Source organism: Bombus vancouverensis, chromosome 12 (assembly GCF_051014615.1).
Source record: "Bombus vancouverensis nearcticus chromosome 12, iyBomVanc1_principal, whole genome shotgun sequence".
In the NCBI taxonomy this organism is placed as follows: domain Eukaryota; kingdom Metazoa; phylum Arthropoda; class Insecta; order Hymenoptera; family Apidae; genus Bombus; species Bombus vancouverensis.
This window is the reverse complement of record NC_134922.1, coordinates 5,675,351-5,697,967: the sequence shown is the minus strand read 5'-3', so window position 1 is coordinate 5,697,967 and position 22,617 is coordinate 5,675,351. Positions and strand designations below refer to the sequence as shown.

Here is a 22,617-nt window from a genome sequence, read left to right as displayed (position 1 = left end):
TTTTATTTAAAGAGCAGCAAGGAGATCTCGAAGTGGAACTGCAGGAGATTAAAAAGTTGCAGGTTTCATGGAAATCTAGTTAGTAATTAATGGCTTTGTTGGTAAATTACTTATTTTAATAGCTTTTTTCTACTGTGTGTTTAAAATCCCATAAACGTTTTAAGGTAATTAGTGACCACGATAAGAGTCTTTGGCGAGATAGAACGTATCTATGATAGGTTGTGTAAACGACTATCTGTCAGAAAATCGTTTGCCGAAGTCTTCTTTCTGTGGCATTGATTAGTTGAGCAGATTAAAGTTAAATCATGCCTTTTAATATTGCATTTAGATAATATTACATTCGGGTGATTAAGATATGTTCGATAGAGCATAGTATGCCGCAAGTGTCGCAGACATTGTCTTTCACCTTGTACTAGTTTTTATGTCTTTATATATTTTTAATATAACGTAGTATCATATAATATAGTATTTGCATATTTTTAATATAATGCCAGCATATTAGTATTATTATACACAACCATTCTACAACATTAATACTAACTCCGAACCTTTCTCTATTCTGTGATATTAAATATACATATATATAAATTTTTCGTTTGAAGCTTTGTTTTCGAGAAAATCGACTTTGAATTTTCGCTCGGTACGCGTGCGGCACGTTATAACGAAAAATTAAAAAAAAAATTAAAAAAAAATTTTTATTCTATATTTTCGACTTCTTTTTTCGCGTAGAATCATCCCCTTTCCGCTTGTACCACCAGTTACCAACCACCCTGTATATCAATTACAATTTCGTAACTGCTGAGAAATAAATTAAATATTAACAGCTTTCGTCTGACAGTATTGAATTTCCTCCTATTTTCTATTTGAGCTGTTGGTCGCTAAGTGTTCAATGAGAATAAAAACTTAGTTGTTAATGAGCCATGGGAAACAATGGTCGCTGTATAACTAATTATCAAAGTTTGCTCTAGGTTCCTCTAAATGTGGGACAAAAACTGCACGTACATGAAAAGTAGATGATAACCTGGTATCCTGTATCTCATCTGCGAGTGTAACTATGCAGGTAATCGAGCGGCAACTAGGAAAATAGAATTGGAAAAAGGGAAAATAAACGGATGGTGTGAAAGAAACAAAGGACTATCAATTATACCGAGTGTGTTTCATGCTGTGGGGAATTTCATTTTTGAGGTCGTGGCAGGCTGGATTTTAATTGGAATAACGCCGTTCGCTCGGCAGTAATTCATATTAATTCCTGGACCTTAATAACCAGAGGTCCGTTGGTCGGCCTGCCGAACTGATGATATTGGATTACACCATTGATTCGTCATTAATATCGATCACCCTTGTTCCGCACGCGACACGCTTAATGAGTATTCACTAGAAGCGTCCGTTGTTCCACGATCACGTAATTAAACACAGATCTACATAATGCTATAGAAATGCTCGGAAATGCTTGTTTTACTAGGAGAACGCGGGATAGAAAAACGGCTAACCATTTGCACAGTATACCCGATGTTCTTTTCCAAATATCATTTGTTTTGGCGGTTCGTTAAACCCTCGAATCTCTAAATTATGAGAAAATGCGCTTTTTAGACAGGTGTGAGATTGATTCAATCTGAAGCTTGGAATTATTGTTAATTGCGATTTTGACTCTGGAAATGTTGTACGATCTGACTTGATGATTTACGCTGTATTTTATAAATGTTATAACCGATGCTTTAAAAAGTCCAAAATGTTGGCAAAATATGGAATATTATAAACCAGCGACGACTAGAGCGTAACTCGGATGAGACAAATTAAGGTACAAGGAATAAGACGAAGTTTTATAACGCAGTAAATAATACAAGCTTTTATTCGTGTATTTTAGGAACTTCTAAAAAGCCACCCTCGTAAATCTATAAAATCTCTATGAAAAGCTATAAGAATTGGTTATCTTGGCCACTCTGGTAATTCTACTGTTAAATTAATAACTGAATGAATATAAAGTTACCAAATTCATTTTGTACGTTGTTACCTGACCAAACATTCGACAGGAAATTCCACGAAACCAAACACTTCGACTTCCGTCGTTTCATAAAAACATCCATCATCAGAAAAATCAACGTGGAGTGGTCCAGAAGGTGTAACTAGAGAGAGTGGAAGCACGTGCAGATAGCTAAAGTGTTAGCCGAAAGTAGCGGGAGGGGGTTGAAACCGCCACGGTCGATCGAGCCGAACGCGTGAAAGAAACGACACACCGTCACGACAGATCGTTAACATTGATAAAACATCGCGAAATGCTCCGTGAGAAGCAATTAAAATCCTAGATGCTAGGAGTGAAGAGATACAATGGCAGCGAGAAGAAAGAAATGGAAAATGCGCGAACCAAAGAGATTTCACGAGGAAACGTAACCAAAGTGTGGTAGCTATTAGGCATTGCGGTTCGTCGGATTAACGTACGAGGTGCGACGTGTTTTCTGATATGAATAATTGCACGATTAATTACATAAAATAATTCCCTGGATCGTTATCGGTCGCCGTAAAATAGCATTAAACCGACCCCAATCAATTGGAACGGTATTGTAGCATTGTTAACGGACGCGCCACAACCTCCAGTTTAATATTAATGAATGACGTTACGCTCCTCGAAATTAGCAGACCGCCTCTATCCCCGTAACGGTATCATAGATACACAGAATAGGTTTCTAACGGATGGCTGGGAAAACTCGGTGTTCGTATCTCGTGGTCTGCTCACTGCGAAATCGTGAGTTTCTACCTGGTTACAGAACACTAAGTAAAGGCGATAGTGTAATGTGTGGTGAAACGTTATCTACGATAGTCTATCGATGGTAATTACATATTTGCGTATTACTACATCGGTTTTCGAAGGATTGGTATTTCGAAGATGGATAATTTAATGTATGTAAACTCATTCATAAGAATTAGAACACCTGATGGGATCGTATTAAAGGCGATAATTGACCCAAATTAGCAGGCAAACGATTAATTGGTTAGAGTATTGTGTTTATGCGAGATAACGTTTCTATATTAAACAGGCAGGAAAGATTTATGAAAGGCATTTTCATGTCCACACAATTAGGACAATTAGGTGTTGTCTTTCATACTTAAACCTTGTTAAACAAATTTGCAAGTTCGTGAAAAATTTGAATTTTGGTTTATTGCGGAGACGGAAATTCCACGCTAAATAGATTTTTCATATATTTCCTCTCCTTCATACAGATAGCAAATATTAAAAGCTCCAATGCTAAACGATGCAACATCATTTCCCATTTTAAATTCCCAATTATAAGAATTGAATTTTAGATATAAAAATATCGTTTGAGATATACTTAAGGGAGGCGGGAAGTTAAACAGAAATATCATCGAGAGATCGACGTTTTGTTGTAGTCGTTGAGAAGACAACGGCGAGAAGGATCGCAAGTCAGACCCGAGTCACGAAGCTTCCCACCGAGCGTAATTGACTACATGTCGAGGTCAGAGGCGGCGACGTCCCCGGAAAGCGGCCAGGATGAAGAGGAGTCCTTCTTCGACAGGCCACCGCCACCCCCGCCGCCGCCTCCGCCACCGCCTTCGCAACAATCGCAGTCTCAAATCGAACAGGGGCTCGGTGGTTTGGTGAAAGACGACGAAGACAGTGCAAAAGTCGCCGATCTACTTGAATCTGCGGGCGACAGAGAAACATCCGAGGAATTGGTTAGGTGAGCATACCTTTTAGAATACTTTTAACGTTACAACTACGAAAGCTATAAGTTGCTTCTTCTGATATTTCTCTCAAGTATGCTTTCTATACGTGACCACAATATGGATTAGATCAGATTAAAGTTAAGTCACTTAATTTTGGGAAAGTTAGACTTTTTACTGTTCTAATACATGGTATTTGTGAATGGGAATTAATAATAAGGGTCAAGTTACTTAATTTTACCTTTACTGTTTTACTGTTTTAAATATATAGTGATTACAAATGGGAATTGTTGATAAAAATTAAATTACTTCATTTTGAGAAATTTAGGCTCTTAAGGTATTTTAAACACACGATGATTGCCAGTGGGAATTGATAATGAAAATGAAATTATTCAATTTTAAAAGATTTAAACTATTTTACGATTTTAAATAAATGGTGGATACAAATGGAAATTGATAAAAATTTTATGACGATTTCGTAGGTTTGCCTCGCAGAAGGATGACAGGACGTCGGTGGATGGACAGGTCAGAAGAGCTCGCCACATTTCGAGGGACCATTACATTTCAAGGTAAGGAAAATCTTCGTTTTACGGTACATTAGAAAGACTGAAAGATTTTTGACATTCTCATATATTCTTCGACGTGTATCGTGACGAATGAAATTTATATAAAATTTATAACAAAAAGAAAGATCGATCGGGAAGTTCGTGTTTGATCCTCGACTTTGGATAAGGGATAAAAATATCCAACGTCGAGTGTAAACTGTCATGATCTACAACAAGAAAGAGATTACAGAAAAACGAGTTGGGGCAGGTCGAGGTTGGGTTTGAGTTCGATGATACCGCCGGACGAGGGAGTGACGCTTAGAAGGGATTTGACCGGTGCTACGAGAATTTCACCGAGTACCATCGACCGAATATTCGACAACAGTAACAGACGACAGTATGGCATGGGTATCGTTGGAAGATTTTTAGGGTAAGTTTCCAAATATCCGTTGTCCTATAAATTTAACACCTTGGAAACAAATATACCTGTATTTAGTAAAACACACGAGTTTTGTTTGTATTATTAAATAATTATTTTAATTCCCGTACGAAAATACAACAGGATGATATGAAAATTAATCAAATGTAACGAAACTCCTCTTCGCATTTGCAAACGTAGCATGAAATTACTTGAAGTAAAATAAATTTACAAGCTTTTTATTAAATGATTGTTTCGTTATCCGTGCAAAAATGCCGATGGCTGAAAACTGATAAAACACTGCTTTTATAAGATCAGTGATTAATAAATAAAAGTTCTATTTTTACAATTCCTTATTGTTCGGAACAAAATTACTATCTCCATTTATCCCTTAAAATATAGGAGAGACTCAATCTGAATTCTGTTTAGGAGAATAGAAAAATACAAAACTTGTTTTTAATGCAAAGATAAATTGGAATGTAGACACAATAACTAGACGACCTAAATTTTCAGAGATTAAACAACACTGCTCTCTAGTGTTTATAAGCCACTATTTATAGAAAAATATTCATCCTTGTTGCGTTATCGACTAAAGAGCAACCGGTCAGGTCAAACCGATCGGTCGATATCGCGTACCTCGAATGACTCAACGTTCAAGGTGGAGGAGATGAAATAACTCGAGTGTTAGATTTAGACGGCACTTTATTTGTATTAGTTGTAGCACTTAACCGAACTAAGTTGGGACTTTGTCGTCCTGGGTCTGTAGTCTTCGTTGTTTGTAGTTTAACTAAGTTGGGACTCTGTCATTCTGGGTGTGTAGTCTTCGTTGCTTGTAGTTGAACTAAGTTGGGACTCTGTCGTCCTATGTCTGTACTGTCCGATGGTTGAAGCTGAACTCCGTTTCCCAGTGCCCTTCCGGCTGGTCCTTACCTAGGTTTTACCCGGCCTCGAGTCATTACGTTTGCTGCCCTGGGAGGACCGGTAATTCAGAGTTTCCTAATGAGGGAAATGGGCCTGTCCGTGCCACAAACGGACGGCCAACTAAAATTCCGAACAATCCTACTTCATGATATATCAATATACGCTACTAACTTTGAAATAAAATAAAATTCAAATAAAACACCGGAATAAGACTAGAAAAAATCCAAAATTTAGATGAAATACACAGAAAGCGTGCATTTGATAACGCACTTTGTTTCAAATTGATATTTCATTCCATTCCTAAGGTATGAGACTTCACAAAGTGCAACCATTTAGACTTTAACGTATATAGGTGCGAAGGTTATGTATGAATGGGGCTAGTGTCGCCGTGACCTACACTTTTTACTGGAAATGCGTAGTAATAGTAAGAAGACGATGAGTCAGCGTCTGTCACTGACCACCGCAAGTGTTGCGAGCTTGCAGCAGGTTAACGCGTACGCGCGAAGAAGAGTTCCGAGTGTGCGAGTGAGGCGATTGAGTAAAAAAATTACGATCGTCTTTGTACGACGATATCTCAGCAAGGACACGTCCGATCTTAATGACACAAGAAGTACTTTCAAAGGGAAGATTCGCCCTCTTTAACGACTTCAAATTGATTAAATAGATATCATTAATTTCGTAATAATAATAAAATAAACTTGTGTTAATTTTAGTACAACCTTTATGTATGGTTAAGGAGGAAATTTGATTAATGCGAAGGTATTGATTATAATAATTAATTAAATGTATGTGTAATTTGTTAGATCCGTGATTTTATTAAAACAACGCAGTACTGTTAATAATTTATAATTAATAAATAATTATAACTTTGCTGGACAAGCTTTGTCGATTTTTAAATTAAAATTTACACAAAGAAACATGTCTATTGGAAATATTTTGTAGCTTGTAAATAATACGTCGTATAATTACTCAGCAAATGTTTCGTTGAACATTAAACCTGCGTAAACTTATGAAAATATTTCATCATACAGATTACGTACCGATATTTCCTCGTTAAATTTGATAATTTGGTGTGTGGTAGTGTTTTATTGTATTTATTCGCAATATGGTCGGCGTATTAACATCACTCAGCTAAAAATAGAGTTAGCAAAAAAATACAATGAATAGTAAACCACGCGTTTCGTATTAGTTTGCTGTTTTGTGTCTATACGTTTATCAGATATCGGCCTGCCGTTGTATGTTGATGCGGTTGTTATTCCACATCGACGAAGAGATTGATTTCGAAACGGTCAATAAATGAATTTCCATACGAATAACTTCATTGGCCGATATTTTCGACAAACCTGATAAAAATTCACGTCCGATGACAATTTATTACGACTGTAACGTCGAATGCGGAAACAAAAGGAATTGAATGAGATGCAGAAAGTAAACTAAAATTAAACAGAATATAAATTAGGAAAATTTAATTGCTATATATATGTCGGGCAGACGTTGTGGATAGGATTGTGGGTGTTTGATGAATCTTCATTGAAATTAGCCATCGTTGCGATATAACAAAGGTACGGTTTATTAACACAAGTATGGATACCACAGATTTGACAACCAATCACGGCGATTAGGCGCTCGCGACACTAGTGACAATGGCCTTAGGTTCGATAACGAATCCGCGATCAACGGGATGATAGATGTACGTGCTCACAAATTCTAAGTCTGACTCTTTGTTAATAAAATGCGTAATATTCGCTGATCGTACGGCGTTACTCTTTTCGTCGATGAGATCGCAAGAGAGAATGAGTTTCCGTCCTCCGGTGTTCTTTCATCTCCGACACGGCCATCCTGACTATCACACGTCCTCGTGTGTAACCAGATGACTTAAACTACCAGCTGGAGACTCCACCACGCAGGAGTAGACTCGACGTTCGTTAGGGGCCGGGTTTTCTGTTCTGTCGTAGCGGACAATCAGGTGCGATGTGGCCCTCCGCATGACACTTGAAGCAAACCACCTGGGACGATGTGGCTGGTCGGCTTCCTTCCTGGCGTTGTGTATTCTTCCGCTGTTCGCTACGCATCCTACTGCGGCACTCCTTTATTTTATGTCCGTCGTTACCGCAGTAAAGGCACCTCGGCTGGTGGGCCGATAGGTTGCGTCGTTTGACTTCAGGTTCCGCCGATGGATTATTTGACGAAGGTATTGGCCTCTTCCTCGCGTGAGAGAGAACTCGCATTTCCTTAAGGAATTGATCCCGGGTCCGAATATCTTCCGTGAGTGCTATACTTTCGACAAGCTGGTCATGCAAAATCAGTCGTAGAAGGACGGCGGCGTTGATTATTTCGATGCTGGTCAGATTTTCCCATTTCGCCGACAGAAGGGAGTGAAGACAATTACCAAACGCCCCCGTGGTTTCGTCCTTCAGTGGTGGTTCGTTGAGCATCCTAATTAGCACTGAGGTTGCCGTCTCCGTGCCACCATAACGCAAGAGAAAATGTTCCGTAAATTTTGTCCAAGTAAGACCACTGACAGGTGTTTTCCCATAAACAAAATTATCTACTAGCCGCGTTGGTAGAAGGCTTTCTCTTCCTATCTTCATTTATTAACATGACCTATAACCAATTGGCATCGTGGATCGTTATCCTCACTTTTCCTAACGGAAGGTGCGAACAGCGAATCCGCGTTGTTAATTAAAAACGGCATACCCACACCGAGCTTTCCTCCGTAATGAGACGAGAACACCTAGGGAGAAATAGACAAAACCATCGAACAGTGAACATCTCTCCGATCTGTGTAAACCTGTGCTGTGCTAGAAAATAAAGACAATAGTTGTGTTACGACTCAGCTATTTTCATTTCATCAACCAACCCTTAAGTTTACGTGACATTATCACCGCTATTACGTGTAGCCTCTTGTAATACCCACATTTGTACCGGTAAAACATCGGCTATATCTGCGATGGTAAATTTGAGTAAAGGTTTATCGAACGCTCCCCAAAATTCAAACCTGACTCCGACATGTATATATAAGAATATTTTTTAAAATATAAAATACAGGAAAAAAAACTTTGTTCTACGTGTTATTTTTAATTAACTTTTCAAATATTGCACAATTTGCGTTTCAAAATTTCCTGCGTTTTCGAACTGTGAAAAACACGTCTACCAAATGGAGTAACCAGTAGGGGAAGATTAAAAATTCTACATATATTGTCTATATTCAAAATTTTGTCATATATTGTCTATGTTCAAAATTGTCAAAATTTTCAATTTTAGAAGATATATCTGCCGACTGAAATAATCCAGAGATTTTTTAGTTATTTCCGATAAACATCAAAATTACGACTTTTCGGTTCTTAAAAATGTTTCAGAGGAATAAAAGAAACGAAGGAGAGGAAAGACAGCAGAAACTGGAAATGCAGAATGGAAATTTGTCTTTCCTACGTTTATTTTATTCCGTAAGTTAGCATTGCTCCGCAGATGAGATGATAACCCAGCTTTATTGAAACAACTTTCTCAGCGGCTCTCCTTCATTCCGCTTTAACGATCGCGCGAAGGTTTTATCATGTAGGTACGACCCAGTTTAAGATATACGCGGAACACAAATAACAAACGCGCATAAGCGGCAAACGTCAGAAATGAGAGGGAAAAAAGCGTGACGCAAAGCGTCTTGCCAGGACGGCGTGATATTTAAAAAATGCCAAGGGGGATATAGTTATCGATCATACGATACAACCTTTGCGGCTACGAAACCTCTTTCTTTCTCCATTTTCCATGAGGTGTTCATTATTTATTGATAGCAGCACACATGCAAATATATGCAAATGTAGAAGCGGTTTTACAATATAATACGAATGAAACTATATACTGAATGAAAACTATTTGATAACGTATAACATACGCAGTGAGCATGTTAAAAGGAAATAATAATAATTTAAGTATATAAATTCTTACTGGTAATGTTAAGCTTTGAAATTATTTGCATTTAGAGTGGAAAGTGAGAAGAATAGAAGAGTATAAAAGAAAGATATGAAAAATATTGTTTTATGCTTGCAGGAGATCTTTTCGAAAGAGCGTGTCTCAGAAACCAGACGTCAGAAGGCAGCTGGACGACTTCGAAGACCATCGTCCGTATTTTACGTATTGGATTACCACCGTTCAAGTTCTTATTTTGATAATCTCGTTAGCGTGTTACGGTTTTGGACCTGTGGGCATGGATCTTAGTCACAGATCGGGCTTGGTGAGTCCAAGACTTCCAATTATCAATTTTCTTACGAACTTCAATCTTTTCCAATCCTTAGTCATCCATTAGATTTACTTTTCTTATAATATTCTCAACAAAATCACATTGTATAGTTCATAGAAAAGATAATCAGAAAATTCAAACTCCTCCCAGTTACTATAAATTACTCTAAAAATTCCTATCCTATGCTATTGTAATTACTGAGAAAATTCCTACAGTCACAGAAAGTAAAGCAATTCGGCGTAGAAAGAATATCGTGAAAATTGTGCGGTAGGTTCTGGTGACCAGTCTGTCGTTGCAACAAGTGGACTACCAGGAACCAGCGAATTTCTGGTTTGGTCCGAGGGCCGCGGATTTGATTCATCTGGGCGCGAAGTTTGCACCGTGTATGCGTCGCGATATTAAAATTTTGAAGGAGATCGACGTCTGGCGGGAAAGAGAACGGGACACCGCATGCTGCATCAGAAACGACGACTCTGGCTGCGTGCAATCCAGCAAAGCGGATTGCTCTGTGAGTTGTTATTTCGTTTCCAGCTGGAAAATATTAAATATAAAGGAAATTAGATATTCCTTTGCAGAATATCCCCTCGTATCGTGTTTATAATATAATTTCCTCTTTTACGAACCAACTGGTCCGGGGATTGAGATCGACTGCCACGGTAAATTTCTGTGGAATTTCTATCTTGTTGTCGATTATTTATATAGATATTTATTTTATATGTTACATGAATTACGAACACATCGGTAGTTCTTGCTTCTAGAAATTTATATTGGAATTAGTTTTGCATGCGTGTATATAGAAGAATCCTTAATTACATATATTTGAACAACTTTTTATACTGTATTTTATACGTTGCCTACATTTCTTGTAAAACTGTTAATTTCCAGAACCTGATTTTCCAATTAATTTTGCACGCTATAGAAATCCTGAAGTACTTTTAATTTTAATTATTTGCATCATTTATCGATTGTATCTTTTGAAGGTAGATTGATTAAAGTGTTTAATGGTGCTTTCAAAAACTATAGAACACGATATCCACATGGAAAAAATGGGGACCTGGGGACAGTGGACCGGGAGGACGCATAAGCGGATCGGTTTGCGGGTTGGATCCAAAGTTCTGCGACGCTCCAGCTAGTATAGCACCTTACGAATGGCCTGACGACATCACCAAGTGGCCTATCTGTCGAAAAACTAATCCGTTTAATCAACGGTTTAGGTAAATTCGTCATCTAAAAATCCAATCTCTTCTATATTTGTTATGTAGCATTTATCCACGTATCTAGCAATGACGAAAACTTTAAAATTCTATCATGTTACCAAAAATCTTCAAGCACCAAAGGTGATAAAACTTCAAAGATATTTTCCTGAATTTTCCAATATTTTTCCTGAATAATATCGAGGAACCCGTTTTGTCTTGCTCAACAGTAGAAACGGGAGTCAACGGAGCAATGGAAATTTCCCAGTAAGCCGATACAAGGACAAGATGGCAGAGCATATGGTTTGTGAGGTGATCGGTCATCCTTGTTGCATCGGTATCCACGGGATGTGTCGCATCACCACTAAGGAATATTGTGATTTCGTACATGGCTACTTCCACGAGGAGGCGTCGCTCTGTTCCCAGGTCGAGTGTTTGCACGATGTCTGCGGTATGATACCATTTCTTCATCCCGAGTGGCCAGATCAGTTCTATAGACTCTTCACCACCATGTTTCTTCACGCTGGGTACGTTTCTGAACAGAATTTATTTCGAAATAATTACGCAGAATATTTTTTCAGTAGAGAATTATATTAAATTATCATGTGGTATTATGTTTGACTTATAGAGTTCTTCATCTGTCGATCACGCTAATGGTTCAGTATTTCTTGATGCGGGACTTGGAGAAGTTAACTGGCTCGCTGCGTATCGCTTTGATTTATTTTATCGGCGCATTAGCTGGAAACTTGGCCAGTGCGATATTCGTTCCTTACAGAGCAGAGGTACGCATATTTTAATTTCTCAAAGAAATGTCGAGACGAAACAAACGTGCCCTGGATTACGATCATATAGCCCAGAAAAATAGGTGAGATTACTGTCACGCGAGTGTATATGTTCTTTAAGGGGTTTCGAAATATTCAAAGAGCACATAAAGATGAGAGCAATAAATAAGACTAATTGGATGCTCCCTTACAAATTCTTTAATGCAGACATTGTAGATATTGTTGGAACAAAGATAATATTTAACACCACAACATATCTAATTGTCCTTAAAATATAGAAAGACTACACGTTGAAGAGGAATACCACAAAAATTAAATTATTTCTTAACCCACACACACAAACGTTTTAATACAACTCAAATTTTTATTAAAGAGGAAATTAAAACTTATGCTTTTATTTAGAAAATCAACAGACCAAGACACAACGCCACTCAATTGCGTTTCAACGCAACACAACTTAACCATATCTTCACGAATAAGAACAGAAAGAACTTTCTTCTTTCTACAGAAATTGCCAGGCAAGCGAGAGGCTAATTATCGAGCTGCGATGGTTTTATTAGATGCCACGTAGCAGTTTTAATTGAATAACCTCACGGGACGTTTAACAGGCGCATTTCATTGTGTATCGTCGATTTAATCGACGCTTTGGCCCCGTTCGGGCGAAGTAATTGCTCAGAGACCAGGTTTGCACCGTGACTCATACCCATGAAAAGGGTTAACAGCATTACGATCGTTTCCTTTACGGTGTTTCTCACCCTCGGCCGTCTTATCGCTCGACAGTTTACCCCCTTAACACGTCGGTGAACTTGGAGTTATACGTCAATTCTATTCCCTCTAGTCTCTCTATTCCGACTGTTTTCCTCTATCAGAGAGCGTACACTCGTGAATTAAGGCAGCCACCAGTTCTCAGAGAAGACGGGAGAATAAAGGGGCGGACAGAAAGCACCGTTCCTCGAGAACTAATACCGTCCAATTTGTTCTAATTAGTTTGGTTAAACGTACCTTCCGCCCTGGGAAACTTTGTCTCTATCTCTCTATTTCTCTCTCCCTCTCTTTCTCTCTCTCTCTCTTTCACCCTTTCTCTTTACGCGGCATAGTGTTAATTATTGTTTCAGCCTGACTGCTTGGAGAAAGCTGGTCGAGTACGTTAACGCGATTTCTCCTGCGTGGGTTATCGATAATTCGTATCGTTCAGCGATAGTTTGTTGTAAGAGATTTCTGTGTAATAGAAATGGTGTAGAGTGGAAGGATATTATTTTCTGTAAATGGAAATTTATGTACGATTCTTTTCGACTGATATTGCGTACTTTGAATGGATACGAATGGAATAGCGGAAACACGGCGATACGATTGGAAATGAGTCCTACAATGGAACGTTTCATACGAGTATTCCAAATTAATAAGCGTTTAAAAGAATTGACCATAATAAAGGAAGATTTCATACCAATATCTCCAATTAGTAAACATGCTGAATAGTCGACTTTTTGAAAGAGAAACACAAAATTAACATCGAAATAGCGATCCATTGTCACAAGCAAAATAACGACCAACTTCCCATATAACTAATGTGAATACTTCGAAATATCAACGATGGCCTAGCAAATTAATTAGGAGAGAAATCCAAAAATTAGCATGTAAATAAAGGTACAAATCATCCCATAACCAACGCGAGTATTTCAAAAAATTAACGATCGCCTAGGGAACTAAATTAAAATAGAAATTAGCATTGAAGTAAATCAAGTATTTCGCTTCAAACGCGATTTAAAACCATTCAACTCTCATTGTTTACAGGTAGGGCCAGCAGGGGCGCACTTCGCCCTTCTCGCCACGTTGATCGTCGAGGTGCTGCACTGTTGGCCGATGCTAAAGCATCCTCGCCGAGTCCTGTCGAAGCTGATCTTCGTTCTTCTAGGCCTGCTAATCCTCGGCATGCTTCCATGGGTGGACAACTACGCTCATCTGTTCGGTTTCATCTTCGGTTTCCTGGCGGCATACGCGCTGATGCCTTTCATCTCGTTCGGCCACTACGACCGTCGCCGCAAGATTTGGCTAATTTGGATCTGCCTGATCCTCATCGTCGTCCTGTTTACCCTTCTTCTAGCCCTGTTCTATAACGTGCCAGTGTACGAGTGCGAGGTGTGCAAGCTGTTCAACTGCATCCCGTTCACACGTGACTTTTGCGCCTCGCAGAACATCAACTTTAAACGGGAGGAACCCGTATGACACACGGGGCCGTGTTTCGAAGTCGAGTTCGAACCATCATTCCACGTAATCCGGAATCAAACGACGATGCCCTTCGCTCGTTTGATCATGCTGGCTCTAGTGTGGAGTTCAAACCGGTGCAGAAACGATCATCACGATTGAAGAAGTACGCGAGACCACGAGATCAGCACGAGACTTGGATGACTTGATGTGTGTTACTGTATCAAGGAATCCAGAGATACTCATCCCAGACGAACGACACTGCCTTAAAGTAAAATAACTCCACCTGGGATCCTCGAGGTCTCTTTTAGCCAATGGACCCTGTACGCTCCTTGGTGGGATGTAAATATTAGAGAAGAGAGAGAAAAAAAAAATAAAACAACGCGCCTTTAACGTAACGCGACCATCGTTCTCGACGATGGTGCTTCGAGGGTGGATGCATTGATCCCAAGCGAAGATGAAAGTGAAACGTTCGTGATAGAACGAGATAGAATATTTGTGGACGATTTGCAAGAGTGTTTTACGACGAAACGACGACGAGATCGTTGGAGAGCGGGAAAGTCTTCTCACCCTCTCTTCGAACGTTTAACAAAGAAAGAAAGGAAATGAACACGTGTACATAAAACGAAGACTCTTGTTACATATACATATAAATACAAGTGTAAGAACGACCTTAATAAATTTAATTTTAGAGAAAGAAAAAGAGGGGTAGAGATGAAGGGGGCAAGGGAACGTTGAAAGTGTAGCAGCCCGCACCTCTGACGTTGGAACTATATCTGTGATGGGCGAACACGATTGTCTTTGAGAATATTTTTCATAATACGTCAAGCGGTGCAACATCTTGGAAGGAGATCTTACGCTGGTTACGAACGTGAATCGAATGAACTTAACTCTCTGAAAGGTCAGGCTGGTGAAGGTGGTACAATTAATAACGAAAACGGATTGGAGCGACGTTCGAGAAGAAAGTGTTAACGATAAGTATATATCCGGTGAAGATTTTAATCTTCAAAAAAAGAAAAGGGGGAGAAAAGAGTAAAAACGAATCAATTTTTTATAAATGGCGTGCGAGAGCGGGAGAAAGTGAGCAAGGGAGCGCTTATCAGTGAACACTTAATCAATTTCCACCTTGTACATAATTATAGATGCGAGAAGAGTCGGCTGGAGATAGAAACGAGGTAGGGGTTGAGGAATGAAGGAGAGAAGGATGGACGAGATATGCAGAAGAGCGATTAAATTGCGCTAAGGTAAAACAAGCAGAGAGAAAGAAAGAGAGATAGCGGGAGAAAAAGAGAGAATGAAGATGAAACAAAGCAGCACTGTGACATTCGCGAATGTGTATTTTATTATAACGGGTATGTAAATGTAAGAAACGAAGAAAGATTGTCTGAGAGAAGTGGAAGAATGAATCTGTTCTTGTCTGCGTCTTGCCGCGTGTAAACGATGATTGAGTATGTACACACGAGGAAAAAATAGCAATAGCGAACGTGATGTGCCACAACGTGGAGATCGTCGCAAAAATAAATGTGAAAGTGATTCGAGGTAGAGAAGATAAAAAGAGGAGTAAGAGGAAAAGAAACGCGTTTCTTCTATAATGTCGTGTCGCGCGTTCAACCATTCGTGATCTCTCATTCATTCTAACGTAGCATGCTCGACGAGGAAGTCGATTAGGTTTCGTCGACGCAGCTACGTCGATCGGTTTTCACGGGAATCATAGAAACATGCCGTAGAAGGAAAGTGTGCTTTCTGCTTCGTATTTGCACATGTGTTCAGAGGAAGTTGAATTTGACAATTTCAAATGTCGAGGTTTTGAAACACAGCTATATCTCCTATTATTTCTTCGTCTTCAGAACTTAATCTGAAATTATCGTTTGTACATTATAAAATTGATAGAAATTACTTCATTTGATGAATTAAATGTGATATTGCTTTTTTCATAATACATATCAAAAAGTCTCATTGATTCATTTTTTATATACACTCAGTGAATATCAGTCAATTAGTTTTGGATTAAGAATAATCGTCACGAAACATTGAAGCACTTATTTCTATTTATTAAAGAAAGTAGAGTACAATATCGTTTAAATATTTTAACGAAACAGAGGAGTGAATCAGAAGCATCGTTTCCTTCTCTCAACAACAATTCCTTCGTACAATTTTTAAGAACGTAACAAGTTATACCATGTTGATTATGGATTCTTAGCGTTCCTTTTTTCGAATTTCGCAAAGGCATGGTTTTCTATCCTCGTATGTGTTGAGCATGCCACGAGAAAACCAGTGATCCGTACACGATAGCTGTAATCGTCGGAATGAGTAAATATATTCGTAATCGCTCGTGAATAAGTGTAATGTTAATTGGAGTAACGCGAACATTATCCCAAGATATAAAACGCACTTTTTTAAAGGAAAAAGAATGAGAAAAACGAAAAAAAAAGAAGAAAAAAGAAACGAACGCGACTCTACGATGATATATTAAACAGCATGTAACGATTTAATTATTCTTCATATAACCGACAAACGATTTTTATACATTTCCCTGCGTATAATGTATCGCTAGCGCTTGAAGAGTCTCAAAATTTATAGCGAAAATAAACATTTTCTTTAATTTTTTATCGGCAATGCTTAGGGAGAGATGAAGGGGAATCAACGTTAGTTTAAAGACACTTTACCTTCTGGCTTGGATATACTCGGATAAAAGGTATAAACGTAAAGGAACCCTTAAGCAAGAAGAATGTTTGAAAGTACAATAAAAGCCGCAGTATCGGTGATTCATTTTTACTTTAATTTACTTAATTTCTTTGAATATAATAAAGTCAGAGTGCAACCTCCTCTGTGAATTATGGCAAATGCGACAATTACGATAATCGAAAACCATGCTCGATGAAGAGGAAAGGGAAGTTTATTCGTCGTGATATCTCGACCAAATCTCGACGTATTATCAATTGAAAATTTCGCGTATACCTTCATGCTTCCTTGTCGACTGTTTTTTACCGTTTGCCCGACCAGGCTACGCACAAGTTTCCGCCACACAAAGCCACATTAACGACCGGTCGACACGAATTCACCTGTTTCTATGTGAAGGAATCAACATTATAAAACGATTAAGCGAGAATTAATGAAAGGTCAGCCCGCTTGTTCTCGCGGCGGTGGTAAGAACACTGGCTTTTTTCTCTTTCGTAAAAATTATCGTTATCTTGAAACGAGCTCCTGAAGCTCGATTACGTTCGGCAAGAAATATCCGAAAGTCGATCAACCGAACTTGTCCCTAACGCGTGTAATACGTTCAGTTTTATTAGAGATTCTTTTCGGAATATCTGAGTTTGAGTGGCCGTAGCGAGTGGCCACACGTGAGGTAATTAGTTGGAGGAATTTTTTCAGCTTGTAGAAATTCTTTTTTAATTCACTTTCAAAGAGAATACCTTTCTGCAGAAAATTCTTTGTTCTCAGAGGAGTACCTTTTTTAAGAGAAATTCTCTTTTCAAGCGATCGTCTTTTTAGGATGAATTCCGTTTTAAAGGAATACCCTTGGTATAGGGAATCCTTTTTAAAGAAATTTTTACGAAGAATCTGTGAAATACGAAAAATATCGAGGTACATGAAATTGAAAGAATGCAACAAAATTTGAATGGAATCCGCTTAAATCCTAATATACAAGTATAAATTATTTCTTGCCAAATTTTTACGAGAGGGAGATTTTTAACTGCCTGCAAATATAATAAAAAATAATACAAATTTCTACGAGTAACGATGGGGATAGAGACAATTTATTCGACCACGCACACGATATTTGTAATTTGCATCGATCACGCGTGAATCGCATCCAACGAGACAGTTGTCCGCATACGCATCAATGACACGTACACGCATGTTACCACGTGCAAGAAGCTCTAATCATTTTCTACTCTGCCGTTAATTTCCCATAGACAAACGCAAAATGAAACTTTGCTAACCGAACCGTGCACTGAATTGATTTTTCTCCTCGTACCGAGGGAAGGTTGAAAAATCGTGTCCAGGCTTTCGTGTAGATTCATTTCATCCGCGTAACGAACATACGCCGGTAAATGTAAAATAAAATCATTAGAACGGGACGAATCATTAAAACGAATTAGATTGAAATATCTCATTTCCAATGGACGCAGGCAATTAAACGATTCAAATTACGCAACAGCGAGTCCTGGCTCGGAATTTTAACCTCCCCGATTCGTACACTAAACACGCATTAACAAATTACACTGAGTCGAAACGATACATTGACGTTGTGTTGTGTGAGAGGAAAGAAAAATGATACGTCGTTCTATGGTGGAAAATATTACTGTATTCCTTGGTTTTGGTGCAGTGACATTTATATCGCATGGCATGTCTTCTCTCTTTGGAAGAAGCACAATATCAATTTTTTTAATCAATAGGAAATCACAGCGAAGATTTCAATGCACGTTTCCAATATTCCATTCCTCCAAGGAAGATAATACGATTTTCTAAAGCCGAGGACTCAAATTTTTAACTCATCAGTTTCTAGATTCTAAGCTCAAGTAAAAAGCTGTAATAATTATAAACGTCGTATAAATCATACGTAATTACGGAAATAATCAAAGCAAAGAACGATGCATTTCAACTTTATTTAAACTTCCACTAAAGGAAGAGAGACCGCTTGAAGCTCAGCACGTTCGTCGTTATATTTTAACAAATTAAATTCGGATGGAATACAGCGATAATTTCATCAGTGTATCGTTTTATTTTCCCATGTGCAACGCGAAACAAGTTAAAGCCGATCTGCATCGCGCGAGGCCATTGTCACGAACGAAACAGCCATTAATCGGATCGCAACGAATCGTAATTGTTACTCGACGAGAGCAAGAGAATTTGATTGACGATTTCGTGAGAGAATTATAAACAGCAAGGATGCAAAAAGCGTGATAATTCGGATGTTTGATGACGCATTCGAGAAACTTTGTGATAAACGATCGAGCAAAAGGCGAGAAAAAGACGAAAGGGATGGAAAGGTGGGGACGATGATGAATGAAATGATGGAGGGGGTCCAGGACCTTTGAACACTCAGAAATACATACACGGAAAATACATACACATAGACACTACCGATACATACACACGCACTGAACTTTTTCGGATTATATAAATATATAAATATATAAATATGAGTATATGAATATAACACGTATACATAAAGAAGAAAAAAAAAGTACGAATTAAGGACCGAGGTGGACCGAGGTGGCGATTGTCGACGAGTAACATATTGTTATTATTGTAAATGTGTCATATACAGGTAATAGCATGTCATACAAAAGAGAGAATGTGTGAGTGGGTGAATGAGAGTGAGGGAGGGAAAGAAGTACATGAAGCAGTGAAATTGAGACGGGGGGAAAGAAAATCGAGTGAAAGAAATCTGAGAAATACCTTCGATATTTCCATATCGATCACGGCGAGGTGGAATATCGTCTTTCGCCTGTGGGGACGATCGGAGTCGACTGTGTTACGTTTCCCTATCTTACGGAGAGAAATAAAACGTTACGAGAGCGATGGATGAAGCAAAGAACGGTGGCATAAAAATAATGAAGTAATCTTTTCGATCATCGTGCAATTTATTAAATGACTTTTAATTACTTATGAAAAATGAAGCTGTATATAACAGTAAGGAAAAATACGATACCTGCATTTCGCTAGAATTGCGATGATTTAAAAAATAATAGTTCCACTGTCTCTGACAATTCTTCTATCCTCAAGCGATGAAACGGTACTTTCTCAGACTACGAGATGTTCAGCTTCTTTTCAAAATTTCACTAAATACAAGTTCTTTGCCAGAGCGATTCGATTAATAAAAATCAAGACTCTCGTAGCCCGAACCTATCTGTCTCCGTAGGCGTGGCATCGTCTCAAAAAGTGCTTGACAACGTTTAATTCGACGAAGAACCATCCGACGTAGAGATTGTATTCGTTTGAGCTACTTCGACTAATATGTCCCTCGATGAAAAACAAAAAAAAAAATATAAATAATAATAACATTAATAAAAAGAAAGATGGACAAAAAGATACGCGAGTTTCCCGATCTACTTGTCGACGTGTGAAAACGATTTATATACACGGAGGTCCTCTCGACGATTCGCTCTCGATCCGCCATGAAGAGAATTAATTTATGCATACAAACCAAATAAAGTAAAATAAATGAAAAAAAAACGGGGAGAAAGAGGGGGAGAGAAAGAGAGTAAGAGAGTAACGTGGTAAGGCACGCACCAAAGAGAAATAAAAGAGAAAAAAAAAAAGAGTAATAATGTCTTGTAAATAAAACGTATGCGTCGCAAATGGACCAAGGACCTAAATAGTGCAGCTCGTGTAAAATTGATATCCCGATCTCGCTAATCACGTAGACGAGCTCGGCTGGTAGGATCGTTAAGTAAAGCTACAATTTATCCTAACGTTGTTTAAAAAGCGATGTGGAAAGCATCGCGACATTACGGTCTGGAATTTCCTGTGCATCGATCCTGTCGCGGATATTTCGTGTTTCTTACTCCTTGGAAAGAACAGATAATTTCGTGCAAACTTGATCTTCGTTCGGTTAACAAGGCAAAAGATTTGAGTTTCGATAAATTGCAAACTTCATTGTGTGTATGTGCGTGGTGTGTACTGTGTGCGCGCGTGTGTCGTTTAGAATTTTGATATATAATTATAAGCAGTATCATTGTAAATTGTACATTGTAAATTCCATCGTCTTTTAAAGTTCTAATTCGATTATTATAGATTTGTTATCTTGTGGATTTATATTGCTGTCTAGGAATTTTCAGCTTTTTTAACTTTCTTATTCTCGGCATAAAAGGTCTGTGTATCGTTAAAAATATCGCAAGGAGAGTTAGGAGGATGCAAAGGTTTGTTAAAAGGTTTTTACGATACTTCAGATATTCAAATGAAATTCTCACAATAGCTAGCTCGTTGCCTCAATATTAGAAATATATATTTCCAAACGATAGATGCATTTCGATACGAAAGCTTCGATATGTTGTTGTATCTTTCGTCAAAGTGGCAATAGTAGAAATATGTAATGGAATAATTGAAGTCCTCCCTGATTTGTCGATCGATGAAATTACAAAATTATAAAACTCTATGAATATTTCAGAACGAATCCGAAGAAAAACGATATCCTACAATGAAAATTAGATTTAATTAATTTCTCAAACGGAAGATAATGTTTTAAATGTTCAACCGTTCTCGTGACGAATACGAAGATATTTTACAGCAAAGAGGGAGGACACTTTTCACGAAGAAAAAGAATATTAGATATTTTATCCAAATGGAAAATCGTTTGTTCGCGATTGGATCGTTGCACGCTAGATCCTGGATCGTAACTGAAAACTCGATACCGGAGACAGAGCGAATCCGTGCGAGAGCAAATTTATTCTAATGACAGTCCTCGTTCCCCTTTTATATATATACATAAATATAAATATATATATACATAATATACTTTAAGAAGATTCCACCACAGCCGCGCGGTATTATTTTTCTGTATCCCTGTATCTATAACGAGTGATATAAGCGTTAAAGACAAAAGAAACAAAAGAAAAAAAAAGAAGATAATGAAACCACGATGGACTAAGGATTACGAGTAATAACGACTGTACTAATTAAACGATTAATTACTTATGAATTACTTCGCCAGGTATTTTTTCGGTTTCATCTAGTAATCGGTAAGGTTTTCGATTACGATTATTATTACTGATCATAAACGATGCATTGTAATTGTCGCTGTTATATACAATACATACATACGTGCGTATATAGACGTATACAATATGTGCACGCGTGCGCACACGCGCGCGTCATTTACACGCCTGTGCACATATGTATATGTGTATAAGTCCTTGAACAACACATTAATTTAATAACAATAAAGAAAAACGTGAAACTCATCTCCTGGATGCGTTTTATGTCTACCTCTTACGTTCTTAACGTTTGAAATACCCATTTGCTATTATGAAGACACGCGTTTGTTTTTTTTTTTCTTTTTTAATACTTTTTAATTTACCGTCTTGATGTTCGAAAAGACGCAATAATTGTATATACTTCAATTTATTTTTTATTACCGAGGAGTAAGTGAAAGCGGGACTGTGAAGTACTCATTGGAGGTAAGGAAATATGAGGTTAAGAAAGAAAGAGAGCCATGGAGTGAATTGGCGGGACAAGTGAACATCAGAACTTCGCATAGTAAGAGTTTACACAGAGTCTCCTTAGTATTTACGATTTCTCGTTCATATAATAGTAGTTCGCGTTCCAATAAATGAATTCAATCACCAGAAGTCTATTTAATCGAGTATTAACTAAAATTTCATTTAAATAAACGGTACACTTTCAAACGGGCTAATTACGGACGACGCGGTGTTATAAATTGTAGAGGGCGTAATAAAATCGTTGAATAGTCGGTATTGCAGAACATGTAACGCGATGTCCCGTAAGATCCCGTAAGATAATAAGGTTTCTGTCGCTTCCACAATAATTCAGTTGAATGTAATTTCTATATTCACCGTAACAAATAACAGGTGGCATATGAAACACTGTTTTTTCCGAAATCGGTATCTTAAAACGTAAGACACAAACTGTAGCAAGATTGACGATCGGTACAGTAGATAGGCATAAGCTGAGT

At 38.1% G+C, this 22,617-nt stretch overlaps 2 protein-coding genes across 4 annotated transcripts in view; one reads left to right on the top strand and one right to left on the bottom strand.

The window, feature by feature from the left end:
* Positions 1-21,886, top strand: part of rho-5 (rhomboid-5) — a 287,901-nt gene extending 266,015 nt beyond the window's left edge. Inside the window, exons 8-16 of one of the 3 annotated variants that reach the window (XM_076623090.1) lie at positions 3,385-3,695; positions 4,161-4,247; positions 4,492-4,653; positions 9,607-9,790; positions 10,068-10,304; positions 10,820-11,010; positions 11,220-11,516; positions 11,618-11,771; positions 13,563-21,886. In XM_076623090.1, the coding sequence (XP_076479205.1) occupies positions 3,385-3,695; positions 4,161-4,247; positions 4,492-4,653; positions 9,607-9,790; positions 10,068-10,304; positions 10,820-11,010; positions 11,220-11,516; positions 11,618-11,771; positions 13,563-13,994 (2,055 nt within the window). In that variant the 3' untranslated portion in view covers positions 13,995-21,886. Of the gene's footprint in view, positions 1-3,384; positions 3,696-4,160; positions 4,248-4,473; positions 4,654-9,606; positions 9,791-10,067; positions 10,305-10,819; positions 11,011-11,219; positions 11,517-11,617; positions 11,772-13,562 lie in introns of all 3 variants that reach the window. The other 2 variants (XM_076623089.1, XM_033331676.2) reach the window with 2 other exon arrangements.
* On the bottom strand, positions 7,451-8,358 carry LOC143303418 (uncharacterized). Its single transcript, XM_076623091.1, has 2 exons — positions 8,260-8,358; positions 7,451-8,166 (listed from the first exon to the last, which is right to left on the bottom strand). Exon 2 carries the CDS (start codon positions 8,151-8,153, stop codon positions 7,488-7,490), a length of 666 nt encoding a protein of 221 aa, XP_076479206.1. The 5' UTR covers positions 8,154-8,166; positions 8,260-8,358; the 3' UTR covers positions 7,451-7,487.
* Positions 21,887-22,617: the final 731 nt, after the last annotated feature.